The following is a 15,161-nucleotide window of genomic DNA, read 5'->3' as shown; positions in this document are numbered from 1 at the left end:
ATAATAGGAAACTTCCTTGTATTTGGAAGATTCATGATACACGTGAATCTTCATACTGATGTGCTTCAACCATCACATCTAATGTACTGTAGAGATACTTTTACCTCATTTTGAAGCACATAAACGAAGCCAAATCTTACATTGCAGAAATAGAATACATTGTGAAACATTGCAAACATATTCTGGGGCTACCAAGTACTGTTATTAAAGATAATGGAAATTTATGTGGCTTAGAAATGTCTGTTTAAAGATATCTTAAACATTTGAACTAGAAGCTCGACTTCAGTGTTAGGAGTGTATTTTTAAATTTATTTTTATTTTTTCAAATGAAAAATGTAAAGCACAGAGTTTACATTTGGGAAGTTTTTCACTTCTGGAAAACATACGACTTAAAGACTAATGTTTTGGCTTTTTTTAATGTTTTAATTGGAGGCTGAAATTCGTATTGACTTTGATAATCTCTACAAAATGATGTCAAGACATGAGGAATTCAGATGGATGATGTTACGCATCAGACGAATGGCTGATACCTGGATTGAAGCAATTAAATCACTTGCAGAAAAACAAAATTTGGAGAAGAGAAAACGAAAAAAGGTAAATTAAAGCATTTTTCTTTCCTGCCACTTGCTGTCATATAGGCTTATAAGTTTTTTGTCCCAGAAGCAGCCTCAGAGTGGAAATACCATATGTATCTAAAAGGCTCACATTTATACTTGTGCCTTGTTTCAATAAGTATTTCACTGTTTGAAATTACTGATAGAATGAATATTTGCTTTACAAATAGTTTTACATGCTTTCCATGAGTCAATCTTTGAGTAAGTTTTCTAACCTCTGTAATTTTGTGTACAATAGAGATTGTGTAGAAGTTTCTAAAGGGAGAAACTATAAATTTACTGATGATACTGATACCACTGGAGTGTCATAAAAAACAACTGTACATCTTGTTTGTCCACAATTGAGACTTTAAATGGCATATTTGTTTTGGATTTGAGTAGACTTAAAATTGACCACAACTTTGCATTGGATCAGATCAGACCTCTTGTAATGAGTTGTATTGAAAGACTCTGAGATTCTTGAAGTGAAAAGTTATATTTTGTTTGATAGAATTTAAGTACCTCAGCTAGTTAAGATAAAGCTGAAAAGTGTAAACACAGCAAGGGGTTTCCCTTCCTGCCTGGTTCTTCCTGGAGCCAGTCTGAGTGAGAACAGGCCATGCATCCTCTCTTCAGCCTGGCTGGCTGTAGCTCAGCTCCATGCTTGACATTCTCAGTCCTTGTATGAGGTCTGGACTCCATGTTGTAGCTCTGGTGTTTGTCACGTACTTCAGGCTCACCCTCTCTCAAGGAGCAGCTATCTCCCTTTCAGGCAGCCCTCCAGGCTATATTATTGAAGAAATATAATACCTAGGAATGCATAAACTCAAGAATAAACAGAAGCAGTACTGTCCTGCACAGGCAGTTCTGATGGGATGCTCTACCGCTTATTCTTTGCTTTCAAAAGTCCTTTGAGGTTACTATGTAAAACATATGGTGATTTCATTTTAGTATGTCAGGTTCTGTTCTAGAAGCTGGGATGAAAACAAAATTGGTTTTTTGAATGTTCTTTTACAAAGTGAGGGATAAGGTTTTTGGTGTTTGGGAGTTCTTATGCTTGGCACCGTGTGTACCCACACTCAAATATCAGTCCAAGCATGTAGCAAAGTGTTTGAACTCAAGTCTTCTGCTTCATTAGAAAAGCAAGAACAAATTTCCAGGAATTACAGAGAAAGCTCTCCTCTGGTGACAATGGAGAGGAGAGGTTCAGAAAGCATCCTGTTACTCTTACACAGTCTTTCCAACTTCTTAATGTCTTGTTCCCAGTAACATGCCCTTCCTTAACTATACTGTCCTGCATAAGCAAGTATATCCTCCCTGAGAATATAAGTGGTTGTTCAGTCAAAATAAGTTAATGTGACCCACACATTTTTGTGAAGAATTACAGATTATTTTGTGAATAACACCAATTTTGGGTGTTTGTTTAATTACTAAACTGGTGGCAGATAACAGTGCAAAACAATCCAGTAACATTCCTGTAATTACTATTCTAGAGAGCTATCAAGGACCTGGAGCACCTCTGCTATGAAGACAGGCTAAGAAAACTGGGGTGTTTAGCCTTGAGAAGAGAAGGCTCCAGGGAGACCTTATAGCACCTTCCAGTACTTGAAAGGGACCTACAGGAAAGCTGGGGAGGGGCTTTTCATCAGAGCAGATAGTGATAGGACAAGGGTTAATGGTTTTAAGCTGAGAGAGGAGAGATTTAGATTAGATATTAGGAAGAAATTCTTCACTGTATGGGTGATGAGGAACAGGAATGGGTTGCCCAGGGAGGTTTTTAAGGCCAGGTTGGACGAGGTTTTGTGCAACCTAGTCTAGTGGTGGGGTTCCCTGCTCATGGCAGGGGGTTGGAACTTGATGGTCTTTAAGGTCCCTTCCAACCTTAATGATTCTGTGATTACAGAATTAAATTATTGGGGTGGGAGTACTTGAGGGGGGGTGTTAATTTTTTTGGACGTAATTGGAATTTAGTAGAAAGAAAAAATGCAGGTAACTTAACATATGACTTTCCTTTCCAGATTCTTGTACATCTGGGGCTTTTGACAAAAGAATCTGGATTCAAGATTGCAGAAAATGCGTTTAGCGGTGGCCCGCTTGGTGAATTAGTCCAGTGGAGTGATTTAATTACATCTCTTTACTTACTGGGCCATGACATCAGGATTTCAGCTTCACTGGCAGAGCTCAAGGAGTAAGGAGATTACTTTCACTTTTGAAACTGGAATACAAGAAAAAAAATGAATTGTAAATTCTTGAAGCTTCTTTTAACAGTATATAATTTCTTGAAGCATAAAATGGAAGTGATAATTCACTAAACAGACGATAAGATTATTTTCATGAGCTAAGTGTATGTGCTATGAAAAGGATAATGTGTTTTCATTATAGCTTCAGGCTCCTGAGACTTCATAAATGAATGTTGTAAAATTCAAACTAAGCAGCTTATTCTTTAACATTTCAGGTGCTTTAACCAGCTGCAATAGGAAATGTTAGAGACTAGCCTAATTCTGTATCCCTCTTCTTCAGTTTCTGCTGTTCTTCACTCAGATCTCATTTTAAAATAAAGGTTTAAATCCTTTAATCACATTACTTTTGATGTAGTTAATTGCTTATGTTGGGTCAGATTGCTGGCTCACTGTTGCTTTGCATGCTAGTTCAGCATTAGGCATAGAACATCTGTTTTAAGCTTCAGCACATACAGTTTTTCTGTAGTTTTTGGTTTTTTATGACACACATGATATTTTATAGAGCTCTTATAGTATAAAGCTGTCAATAAAACTCAGACATTATTTCAGATACTTTTAGTGTATACTGTTTTTAAATACTCCAACCATATTATTCTCTTGTTTAAACTAGATGAGGTTTTTCATGAGAATTAGCACTTTACTGATATATATAGATTTATTTAAATCTTTAGCATTTAAATGTTCTTACATGGTTCCTCATTTGGAAAATATGAGACTTCAGCTTTTTTGGAAAGGGGAATTTTTGGTATAAATAGTATTACAGCATCTATTCAAGGCATTAAGAAAGTAATACTTGTCCATATTCCTTCTTTCTTTGTTTAGAATTATGAAGAAGGTTGTAGGTAACAGATCTGGCTGTCCTACCCAGGGGGATAAAATTGTAGAACTCATTTACATTGATATTGTGGGTCTCACTCAGTTTAAGAAAACCCTTGGTCCATCATGGGTACATTACCAGTAAGTATGACACTTACTTGATCTCTTAACTGCTTTTTGTTTTGCTTTTTTTTGGTTGTTTTTTGTTTGTTTGTTTGTTATTGTTGTTAAAGACCTTTTGTTGAATAATACCTGTCAAAATATTGAGCTGAGTACATTAATATGATTTGTAATTTATTTAAAGAGGAAAATGTGGTTCTCTTTGGTCTTCCACTCTGGGGAACAAAGGGGCTATTACCTGTTTATTGCAAACCATCTTTATCACCCCCCAGCAAGTTTGGGATTCCTGGATTCAAACATTTTAAATCTTAATTAATTATTTTATCTTGTTGAGTCATCACCTTTGCCTTTCTTTCTGTCCCTTCTTTACATTTCCCCTTCCTCCTCCCTGTTTTTTCTGTAAATCAGTAGATAAACTGAAAGATTATAGGATTTCATTGTTTATTTGTGATACCCAAGGTATGTTTTGTTTGTCAGTGTTTGTAGCCATACTGAATTCAAAGTTATGGAGATTTATCTATTCTAATTGTATTGCCCAACAACAGCAATGCATTTTTTTTCTGTTCCATTCTTCAAGATGCTGGGCAGAGAGTTGTCTTCAAGTGTAGGTCTAAAGAACAAACTGTAGTTGTTGGTGCTTCTGCAATCTGGAAATGGAAGAGAGCAGTGGCAATATACAGCCTTCTTAGTGTCTGCAGTTTTAGAACCACATTTCTTTTTGTCAATAACTTTAAATCAGCAAGTTGTATGAATACATAGCAGCATGAAATGAAATAAAACCAAATCTAAACTACTGACTTTGATTTTTCTGTACCTAATTAAATTAGCTGTTTCATGATCCATAAAGCCCAGTAAATCCTGCTTGCAGGAAGGTATTGAAAGGTGTTCACTTCAGGCAAAACAAATTGTTTTCTCTCAAGCTCAGGATTTTCTAGAGGGTTGGATCTTTTCAGTGTCATTTTAAATGAGAGTACTGTGATCAACATTGCAGATTAGATTACTCTTAATCTCTCTTTTGAAGCAGAGAAGTAAACGGATATTCTAGTTTTCAGGAGCCTGCTAATGAAGATAATCCCATTTTCCAGTGAGCTACAGTTGGTTGTCTGTCTGCCAGATGCAGTTGTCACTGGGTGATCACATACAGTATTGTTGTCAGGATAAGAAACCATACTTTTAAATTTAAAATGTTTCTTCCATTTTGCTTTCAATTTCCTGGTGGTATAGTCTGTAAAGAAGACACGGAGATGCACCATGACATTGAAATTATTAGATTAGCTCTTCAATTTTTCATGCTTAATTCATGAATCATTAGATTTTAAGTTATGAATCTGTTTTTCATTGATTGCTAACTCATAATGACTGACTTTTTCTAGTTTAGGAGAGTAGAATTAAATTTAAGTCTTAAGTAAAATACCTTATACTACTTAGATAGTACAGGAGGTTTTGTTAGGCTTTTGAAGAAAAAAAATATTACTTAATGCCTCCCTTTTACAGTACTGGAATTCAGGGGTTGGAAGGGGACCTCATCTAGTCAATAGCCTTGCTGAAAAGTAGATCAGATATAGTTGTCCTTCTTGAGAGATTTTTGTTTAATCTTTTGCTGAAGATTGCAAAAGATTTCCCAGCTATTGGTTTACATTGTTCAGGTTTTCTTTAAAATGTTTTTCTTGGGCTGATTTCTTGCAAACTGCCCATTACTGCTTATTCTGATATAGTTCTGGGGAATAAATTAATTCCTTCCGCTCTCTGCCAGTCTCTACAATATTTTATATACTAGTTTTTCTTCAATTTGCTTTTGTAGAAAAAAAAAATTAGTGTTTTAGATCATTAGTTACAATTCAGGTTTTGTTGACTCTCCTCAATACTGTTTCTCAAGTTCAGTGTACAAAACAGGGTCTGGAGTCTAGCAGAGATGACCAGAATTTATTAGAGCAGAAGGATTGATTCATAGCTTCATGCATGCATTCTTCTATTTGAGGATCCTTTTTCAATCATTTGTTTTTCCTCTCAGCATCATGAGTTACCTCATAAATGTTATCAACCAGTTAAGGTTGTGCTTTTGCCCAATATTTAAGGAAAACCGGTCACTTTAAAACAGATCATAGTGCTGGGTTACTTTTATCTACATTTTTTTTAATAAGCCCAAAAAGTGTCACTTCTAATATCTTAGAAGAATGCTTTAATATGGCTGTTTCTATAAGCAGTTTGCTATCCACCAGTCCTCTTTTTTAATTAGTTGTTGAATAGACTGTGTTGTAGTTCTCTACCACTATCTGCTAAAGGTAGGGGACTTCTTAGGAAGGAAGGGGCAACTGAGTGAAAACCTAAAGTTGAAATCACACTGATCAGCAGTTTAATTTAAAATATATCCCTGCTTTAAAAAAAAAAATACTGCTTTGTCATTTTCAAAAATAATTATTTCACTTTAGAAATGCCAAAACATTGTATGTAAAATCAAAATTTTGTTTAAAAATATTTCAATTTTTAAACTATTTATTTAAACAAATGGTGAACATAGTACTTGGTCAGACAATTGAGACACTCCTACATATGTTAAAATACCAGTTCAGCATAACTGAATTATTTACATTCAGTTCTAAATTTTAAATCTGTACCAATTTTTTTTCTCCTATGTTTCAGGGATTAGATTCACAACTTGAGCCTTTGATCTCTCATACCATTTCTTGAACTTTCTGCTGTGATTTTTTTTCTCTTGCTGTTCTGACTTGTTTATGCCTGAATCATAGAAATATATTTTGTTTTCCCTGCTTCGTGGTTTAGCTTATTTTCTATTGGATCATGTTTCCTGTCCTGCTTCAGAGACCCTGTGTGTATTGGACGTAGTTACACGTATCCCTGAGAACAATTAGTGCTACATATCTTACATCTGAATATGGGGGGAAAGAGAGGAAACAAATTTGAGATTATTGAATGTAATGTAGTGCTTCTTACATATATAATTTGACAGACTCCAGCCATGTTGCAGTTTTTCAGTAGCTTTCACTGATTTTTCATTCCCCTGTTCTCACGTAATTGGCCAAAAGCTGTATATTTGATAAGAACTTTCTTTTAAGGCCTGCCAAGAAATAAGAGGGTTTTTATTACTGAGTGATTCATCATTGCAGAAGTTGTTTTGGTCCTGCTGGAGTGTTTTGTATGATGCAGAGATAATTGCCACTGTTGTAAAATATTTTCATTGAGAACATCTGACATAAAACACTGCACAGAAACTGATCCGTGAGCTTTGTTGTTTGGTGAATCATAATGTGTTGTATATCTTAACTTCCTTTTTGCTTGGAAGATCTCTGTGAAGATTAAAAAAAAAAAAGTAAATTTGCTCTATTTGTATTTTCAAACATAAAGGTGGCATTTCAGATTAGAATGTAAAAGTTGCTGGGTTTTTTTCTGTTTTCCAATGTGATGGATACTTTAGAGAGAAAAAAAGCAACATGTAAGAAACATGTAAATGTCTTTTTGAGACTGAATTCTTTCATCTTTTAAAACTGAAAAATGTTTGGAGCTAAGTTCTTTCACCTCTTGAAGGCTAAATTCTCTCACATTTTAAAGCTAAAATCCCAGTGGTTTGCTGAACAGAATATGGATGGGCTTGGGGAATGGAAAGTGTTGCAGTCTGGGAAGCTGTTTTCCTTCTCCGCCACCCTTGAGGTTTTGTCTCTTCCTTAGCACATGGGAGCCCAGGGATACAATTTTCAGTGATCAGAGTTCACATCTTTGTAACATAGCAGCAGATGATGCAGGAACACATCCTATAAATGTCTTTTCCAAATATTTAGTTTATGGAGGGCTGAAGAATGATAGGGTCAGCATCTCTGGAGCCATATAGTCCAGTTCATTTGCAGTGGAGCCAATGGTCAGTATGACATCCATAAAGCTCCTGTCCAAGCAGAATCAAAGGTTTGGCAGGCTGCAGTTTAGAAACATGACTTCCAGGATCTGTGTGCTAGAATATGTGCCCTCTTCTTCATTCTGAGACTTTTTCTGCTTTTCGGGTGCTATGGACCCTTTTTTGAAAGAAGCCATTCGTAAATGAAGTAGAGTTTTTTTCTCCAAGGAATTATTAAGAGTTTAAATAAAGGACAGCATGTGATTCTCTCATCCCAGGCCCTTTGTAATGCAGTGCCAAGGCTTCTCTCAGTTTTAGACTGGTTGTTGCAGACATTTGACTTTTATATTGTTTCTTCAGAAGTCTGTGACAAAATGTTTCATAAACAAATAAGTGGTCTGTCTGACTGCAGGCGTTCAGCAAATTCAACTGTCCTCAGTGCTTCTCTAGTAGATCTAATTGACCCAAAAGTCAGAACCTGGAGACTAAATATAATTATCTAAAGACAAAGTACTCCTCTGCTCTGATCTTCTTGGCATGTGGCCTTTGGCTGTTGCATTGATTTGTAGTAATGGATGAGAACTTAAGAAAATAGATGAAGACTCCTCTCTTCTTCTGCCTAATTTCTGCTTCAGAGCCTCAGAAATGTAGGTGACCACAGCAGCATTCCCAGAAGCTCTACTTGGATGTTAAATCATAACTTCACTCCGTAAGAACGAAGAAACCCAAAATAAGCTCCAGGGTTGCTATTTGAATGTGTGATACATCCTTGAATTTGCTGATCTTAGTATCTTTATGAAGGTAATATGAACAGAAATGTTTGAAATGAAAATGTACCTTCAATTTGTAAATTGTCTACTATTGCAAACACAGACAAAGCACATTTCAATTATTGTAACTGTGTATAGGTACACACAGGCTTCTATATACACGTATGCATGTGTACCTACTTTTTTTTTTTTTTTTTTTTTTTTTTTTTTTTCTTTTAGATGCATGCTGAGAGTTCTGGATTCCTTTGGAACTGAACCAGAGTTTAACCATGCCCATTATGCCCAATCTAAAGGCCACAAGACACCATGGGGAAAGTGGAACCTTAATCCACAGCAGTTTTATACTATGTTCCGTAAGTATCCCTGTGTTTATAAATAAATTGGAGCTTTAAAAAGGAATGCTTCATTGAGAAAAATTTTCATATTATTAAAGACAAATTCATATTATTAAAGACAGAAACTAACTGGGCAGAATTGTGTAAGTTAGTGTCTGTAGGCTACACAAAAGCTCCAATGTCCTTCCATCCAGGGAGGAGAAAATAAAAATATCAACTTAATATAAATTGTGGTAGGGAACTGTATTCTCAGGGTAACTGTGGAAAGTAGTGATAGGCTTTTCCTTCAAATGTCAGTGAGTTTGTTAGCAGGATTTGAGAAGGCAAAACTATGGAGTGATAGGTTTTTGAGGAACTTGCTAGATTGCATTTTTATGGACTGCATGCACTCTTGCATTTCATCATGTTAAACTGAAGTATTTGGCTCTGTTGTATTTCTCCTCAACAATTGAGCAGCACAATTCCTTCACTGTTTTTGCATTCAAGATCGAAAAAACTCAGCAAGAATAATTTTTTTGTCTCTGTTTTTTGTGGATTTCTCAAAATTTTCACTTGTGTTCATTTTGTGAGTATTCATCCTGAGGTGAAACCATATTTTTTTGCCAGCAGTTTAAAAAAGCTATTGAAAGACAAGTAGTACATTTCAGCATTGTTGTAGATCTTTGAAGCATTGTCAAATATCTTTAAAAATAAAAGTAACATTAAAAAGAAACAATATAAAAAATACAAACTATATAAACTGGGTCTGATCCAATTGTTACAATGACCTGCTCCAGCACTCATCTTTGGCTTATGGCACTAGGTTCTAGAATCAAAGGATCTTCCTCTTCTGCATTTTGTAGTAGTGGTTCAAGTTTGTTGTCTCGGAAAGGTGCAGAAGGGCTCACTACTAGCAGCCAGATTGAGGGTAAGTGAGACTTGGGAGAGAGGGAAGTGCATACTGTTGTGTGCAGCAACTTCTCAGCCCACGTGTGGAAACACTTGCCTAGTTTGGTGGTGGTCCCTATCTGAGACTAAGGTCAGGGCATGCACTCTTCTCTCTCAGCAGCCTTCATAGTCATGTCTTTCAAACTTTTCTACTTTTCATAGCAGAATTATACATGCTGCTGTCTGACATACTTTTGGTTTCAGCTGCTTTGTGAAATTCTTGAGAGAGGCATATTTTGTCTGTCAACATTTGCTGTGCAAGGTTTTTCCAGAGAAATAGAAGTGAAGGTTGTTCAAAAGATGAAAGCCTGCATTCACAGTTGTTTCAAAGAAAGTTAACAAAATGCGTGGTTGGGAAATGTGACTTGGAAGTGGTTGCAGAGTTCGTGTCTGGAGATTAGTAAGCAGAGCTTGTTCTGTATCCACATGATTTGCTTATATTTATTGGTTTATGTCCTAAATGGAAAAGGAGCCGAAAGCTCCATCTCGCTGTATTTAAGTAATTCAACTGTTGGGAAATTTGTGTGTGAGGTCCAAGATAGCTCAAGACAACATCAGGGGCGATGAGGCATTTGAGGAAAATAGTTGTGTGGATACTTGTGGTACAGCTGTGTGTGTGCACTCCCCAATCCCACTCCATCAAATGCAGAAGAAATTGAATCTTCTCTGTAGAGAACATCTCTCTTGTGGCAGTATGAACTACTGGTCCAGTCTCACTTCGTAATGAATTTTCAGAAATATTATTAGTATATTGGAATTTCAATAAATAAACATTTTCAGTTTTTACTACTGCAGGTGACTGCTGGTTTTCCTTTGCAGGAAGAGTGGTAAAGAGATTGCAAGCAAACTCATTCTGAAGCATGACTGACTGCAAGATCCTATTCAAGGATTTTGCTTCTTTTAGTACTAGGTCCAGAAGAGTCATTGTTCTGCAATATTTAGTTTGGTTTTGGTTCTCTGCTGCAGGGATAGCACCGTCTTTGTGGGCTTGTGATTAAAAGTGTGTGTTATGCATCAGTAAAGATTTTATGACAGATTGGAACCCTGGACATCTTCCCAAGATCCCCAGGGTCCATTATGTTTTGAGAACTCTGATTATAAGGGCAGAAAATCATTACTGAGCAACCAGCAAGCCATATTCAAACCTGTGGCATGTTACCAAATGCTTGACTATTCTTTGAGCTTTCCAGAAGCATAAGGGTTTTTTCCCCCCCCCTTCATGTTTTTCATTTTAATTCTTTTATGCAAAATAACAGCACTGGTACTTTTAGAACTGCATGATCTTGCTTTAAAATCCATCTGAGTGCTTCCTGTCAGTGATGTTGAGGCACTGAATTCCACCAATTCTAAATGCTAACTTTAACAAAGGTTTATTTATCTTTTGAGTATGTGCTGTCTCCTTTGAATGCAATCTCTCATCCAAAAATATGAAAGGATGGAAAAATGCCCCTTTTCAGGCATATTTGCAACATGCCATTTGCTTTGCTAAATTCTAAAAAGTCCTTGGGTCTAAGTGAGTGCCTAGCTGTTGCTGAGGCATTTTTTTGTGAAAAAGAGTAATTGTCATTTGAAAGACTAAATGGAATGACAGAGAGAAGTGTCCACTTTGTATGGTTTCTCTGTTCTACTGCATTATCCAACTGGCTGGTTTTCAGAAATCAAAAAGCAAAACCTCATAATTGCAATAGAATTTCTTTAATTTTGTTTTAGAACTCTGAGCATTGCATGTATCATAAGTGCCTGAGGGCTTGTCCTGGGGTTTGTTTTTTTCTGTTGTTTTCGGGTTTTTTTAAATTTGCAAAGTTTGCTCATTAAGTAGTTGCCAGCTTGTGTTCCAGTGTTTAGAAGGGAGGCTTAGAGAGGAGATCCTAGTGTTTATTGTAGCCTATTTCTGTGTGAATTTTTGAGGTTATGACACTTTCTAGCGAGGCACAAAAACCCTTCGTGTTGGAGTAATTTTTATATAACAGGAATGAATTTTTACCAGAAGCCTTGAACATCAGAGTACATCCCTGGAATTGAACACTCTGTCTACATACAAGAGAGGGGAAAAAAAAGAGGGAGGGGAACAAACAAACACCACCACAACAAAAAACCTTAGTTTTAATGAGCCTGTAGATCTGTTTCTTTATAGAAGAACAGTGGCTAGTATTGCTGGATGTTGCTGCTGGGAAAAGACCAAAAGAGACTAAACTAAGAGTAAATTGTAAATCCTTTGTATGCACTGTATTTGTCGGGGCATTGGATTAATATAACAATTTTGCTAACTTCAGTTGTCATCTTTCAGTGTTTTATGATACATGTATCTGAGAGAAGTAGAGAGTGAAATTGGTATTCTGATCAACATAGTGTGACTTTGTAGGCTAATTAGCATGGGTGCATGTAATGTGCAGTGAGTTGGATGGTTTGTGTTACCTCTTCCAATACAGGAGGTGAAACCCAAGAGATTTACTAAAACTTATTATTAACATTGAGCAACATACAGCTTTGTTAACAAGCATGACTGCAAGGTTTTTCCAAATTGTTGGTATTGCGTCTCTAAGATTGCCATGCTGGATTTCTTCTGGTTCTCCTAACTCTAATAATAAATTAAAGCTCAGTGCCCAGGAAATCATTATCATTGGCCCCAGTCCAGCTACAGCACTTTTATTGTTAGAAACAAGATAGAAAATAACTGCTTACTTCAGTAGACATATGCAGCAGGACCTAAAATTGATAAGAACTATTCTTGATAATAAAGCAAGCAGGTGTATCTCAGTATGAACGTGAAGGAAGTGATCTGTTGAATAATAAGTTCCTTATACCTGCTTTTCTGACAACATGCATACTTTTGTAATATAAAGTGGTACTCTAAAAGGTTTTGAATATGCTCTGTTTCTTACAGCTCACACTCCAGATAACAGCTTCCTTGGATTTGTGGTAGAGCAGCATCTGAATTCCAGTGACATTAAACATATTAATGACATCAAAAGGCAGAATCAATCTCTTGTTTATGGCAAAGTAGATCATTTCTGGAAGGTGAGTATACTAGAGTCATATACTTGAGTAAATTTATTTTTACCAATATAATATAGTATAACTCTAAATTTACAAGTATCACCTCTCTCTCAATCTATTAAGTTCTTTTTCTGATAAGAAATACATTTAAATAATTAAATTGAGCATTTTTCACTCTTTCTGATTATGAAACTTCCATCTAAATTTACATGGATCCTTTGCTGTTTATGCACACCTTCCTGGTAGAATAAAAAGTTTTTATAGTCTTGATACCACAATAATTTTGGAAAATGCAGAAGCTTTTAAAAGTAATGGGAAATTGAAGGTGCCATAGACTTTGTGAACTTCAATCAGTCATAAGCAAATGTGTCTTTCAGTTACTTATTTTCTTATCTAAAACAAACAGCTATGCATTTCAAACTGGACCTTGTTCACTAATGACCCCAGACCGTGTTCAATATAATTTTATTTCCCTGTAATAACATCAGAGTTTTGTTACTTAAATTTATTGCAATTACTGCATTGCCTCTCATCTGTAGGCAAGAGCTGCAGGATAACAGCACCAAGGTTTGGTCATGTTTTCACCAAGTTAAAGTGTATTGTGATATTAACCTCACGGTGCTCTCTGCTTTTTGTTCACTGTCCTTTTCTGGAGCTCCTTCTAAGCTGACACACCTGGCAGTGTCTCTCGGATGCAGTTTTCAAAGAAAAGCAATTGCTTCCTAATAAGTGGCTTTCCTCCAAGTTACCTCTAGCTCTATGTGTCCATATACTCTGTATGCCTTCCCTCCTGCCTAAAAAGACCTTTTTTCAGCCTCCTGTCAGCTGAAAAAGGACTTGATCAGTACATGCTGTGCCACATATAGGACCAAATGATGTGTCTCAGGTTTTCTTTCCATATTCATTGGCGTAAGCATATTGGTCTTGCACAGTTTTCTGAGCACAGAAGCAACATTTAGTCTGATAACTGTGGTTATATAGAGTAAGTTCTTGAAAAATGACAGGTACAAGTATCTGAGAGACAGAAAAAAAACAAAAACTTGAAAGGAATAGGAGAATGTTGCTGGTGTTTATGGCAAAAGAAAGGTAGAGCTTAATGCTTGTTGGCTTCTATACTGAGAAAAATATATGTATTATCTGTGCATTTTCAGTTGTGATCTCTCAGTTTTATATTTGAGCTTATTGCACTAAACTATGTAATCTGTGTCTTAAAAGGAAATTTTGCTTTGCATTGTAGTAAATACTGTACCAGTTATTCTGTTTGGCTCATGGTATAGAATGGCAGTATGCCCACATCTGCAGTCACTTCTGTCTGCAGAATGCTGGAGCAGAGCTGGGACCCTTTCATTCCTGATACCATTATCAGTCTCTCAGGAACAGTTGCACATAATAATCATCTATAGTTCCTGACCTGATTTGTAGTGCATATCAGCAGAAAACCTGTTGACTACCAGTTGGATTTAAGGAACAAGATAGTTGCCTAGTCACCAGGAGGTTTTCCTCACTGACATATATATCTTTTGGTTTATTCAGTCTGCATTATTTCAGAAATATGTATTAATAACTCATATGTCCAGAGGGGAGATATGTATTAATAGCTTATATGCCCAGAGGGGAGATTTGCGATTGCCTAGTCTGACACATAGTTCTGTATAACAGATAGGATATTCATGGGCTGATTAAGACAAAAAACATGGCTTTTTGGAAAAGAACATCCAATCTTGATTTTTAAATAGCACACAGTGGAAACCTGACTACTTCCTATGGTAAATCCTTGAGAAATTGCCTTTTCTCTGAAGACTTTGCATTAGTTCTGGTACAGATTTCCAAATGGTAGCTTCCAGTCTTAGTAGCAGTAACAGACTTTGTCTACTGGACTGGTGGTGTTTCTGTTCTGTTTCCCTGTAGGAATGTATAGGTTGAGCTCATAGTTAACCTGTACTCATCTCCTGAAAAGCCTGTACGTGCTGAACGACTAAGAGCTTTGTGCCTTCTAATCCTTAAGTGTTCTCACATGTCTGTTTTCTCTCAACCTTTTCAAGATTATTCACATTCCTCTTGAAATAGGAATGTTAGAATAGGGCACATGGGCTGTACCAGCACCAAATCAAAAAGAATTTTTGTATGCACTGTTATGTATGTTCCCTTTTCACCATTGGGAACTTGTGTTTAGATAACTTTTCAGCCAAGACCCTTGTATTGATTGGTTAGGACTGCTGCTTTTCAAGTCCCTGTTTCATTTCTCTAAGTATTGCCTGTCTTGTTTCTTGCAAGATGTATGACATAATACTTGGCCATATTAAAATGCTTACTGTACTTCGTAACATTGAGCACGTTAAAACTGTCACTTGCAGCCTGTAACTGCAGTTGTGCCCAAATACACTGGTTCATAAAGTGTAATCACTGCAGATAGGTTTTGAATTGGTGATCATGTGGCTGTCTTATCTGGAGTGATAAAATCCAATCCTTGTGATCAGCAGAAAGCCTGAACTAATCTTGTGACTGTGTAATTTGCTTAT

The 15,161-nt window shown here is 36.3% G+C and overlaps 1 protein-coding gene across 1 annotated transcript in view; it reads left to right on the top strand.

Annotated features, from left to right (window-relative positions):
- MGAT5 (mannosyl (alpha-1,6-)-glycoprotein beta-1,6-N-acetyl-glucosaminyltransferase) overlaps positions 1 to 15,161 on the top strand; it is a 66,437-nt gene that overhangs the window by 29,780 nt on the left and 21,496 nt on the right. Inside the window, exons 6-10 of the mRNA XM_010000381.1 lie at positions 433 to 594; positions 2,612 to 2,781; positions 3,656 to 3,790; positions 8,603 to 8,736; positions 12,530 to 12,663. Coding sequence (XP_009998683.1) covers positions 433 to 594; positions 2,612 to 2,781; positions 3,656 to 3,790; positions 8,603 to 8,736; positions 12,530 to 12,663 — 735 coding nt within the window. The remainder of the gene's footprint in view (positions 1 to 432; positions 595 to 2,611; positions 2,782 to 3,655; positions 3,791 to 8,602; positions 8,737 to 12,529; positions 12,664 to 15,161) is intronic.

Source organism: Chaetura pelagica, unplaced genomic scaffold (genome assembly GCF_000747805.2).
Source record: "Chaetura pelagica isolate M959 unplaced genomic scaffold, ChaPel_1.0 scaffold386, whole genome shotgun sequence".
In the NCBI taxonomy this organism is placed as follows: domain Eukaryota; kingdom Metazoa; phylum Chordata; class Aves; order Apodiformes; family Apodidae; genus Chaetura; species Chaetura pelagica.
This window is presented reverse-complemented; position numbering and strand designations above follow the sequence as displayed.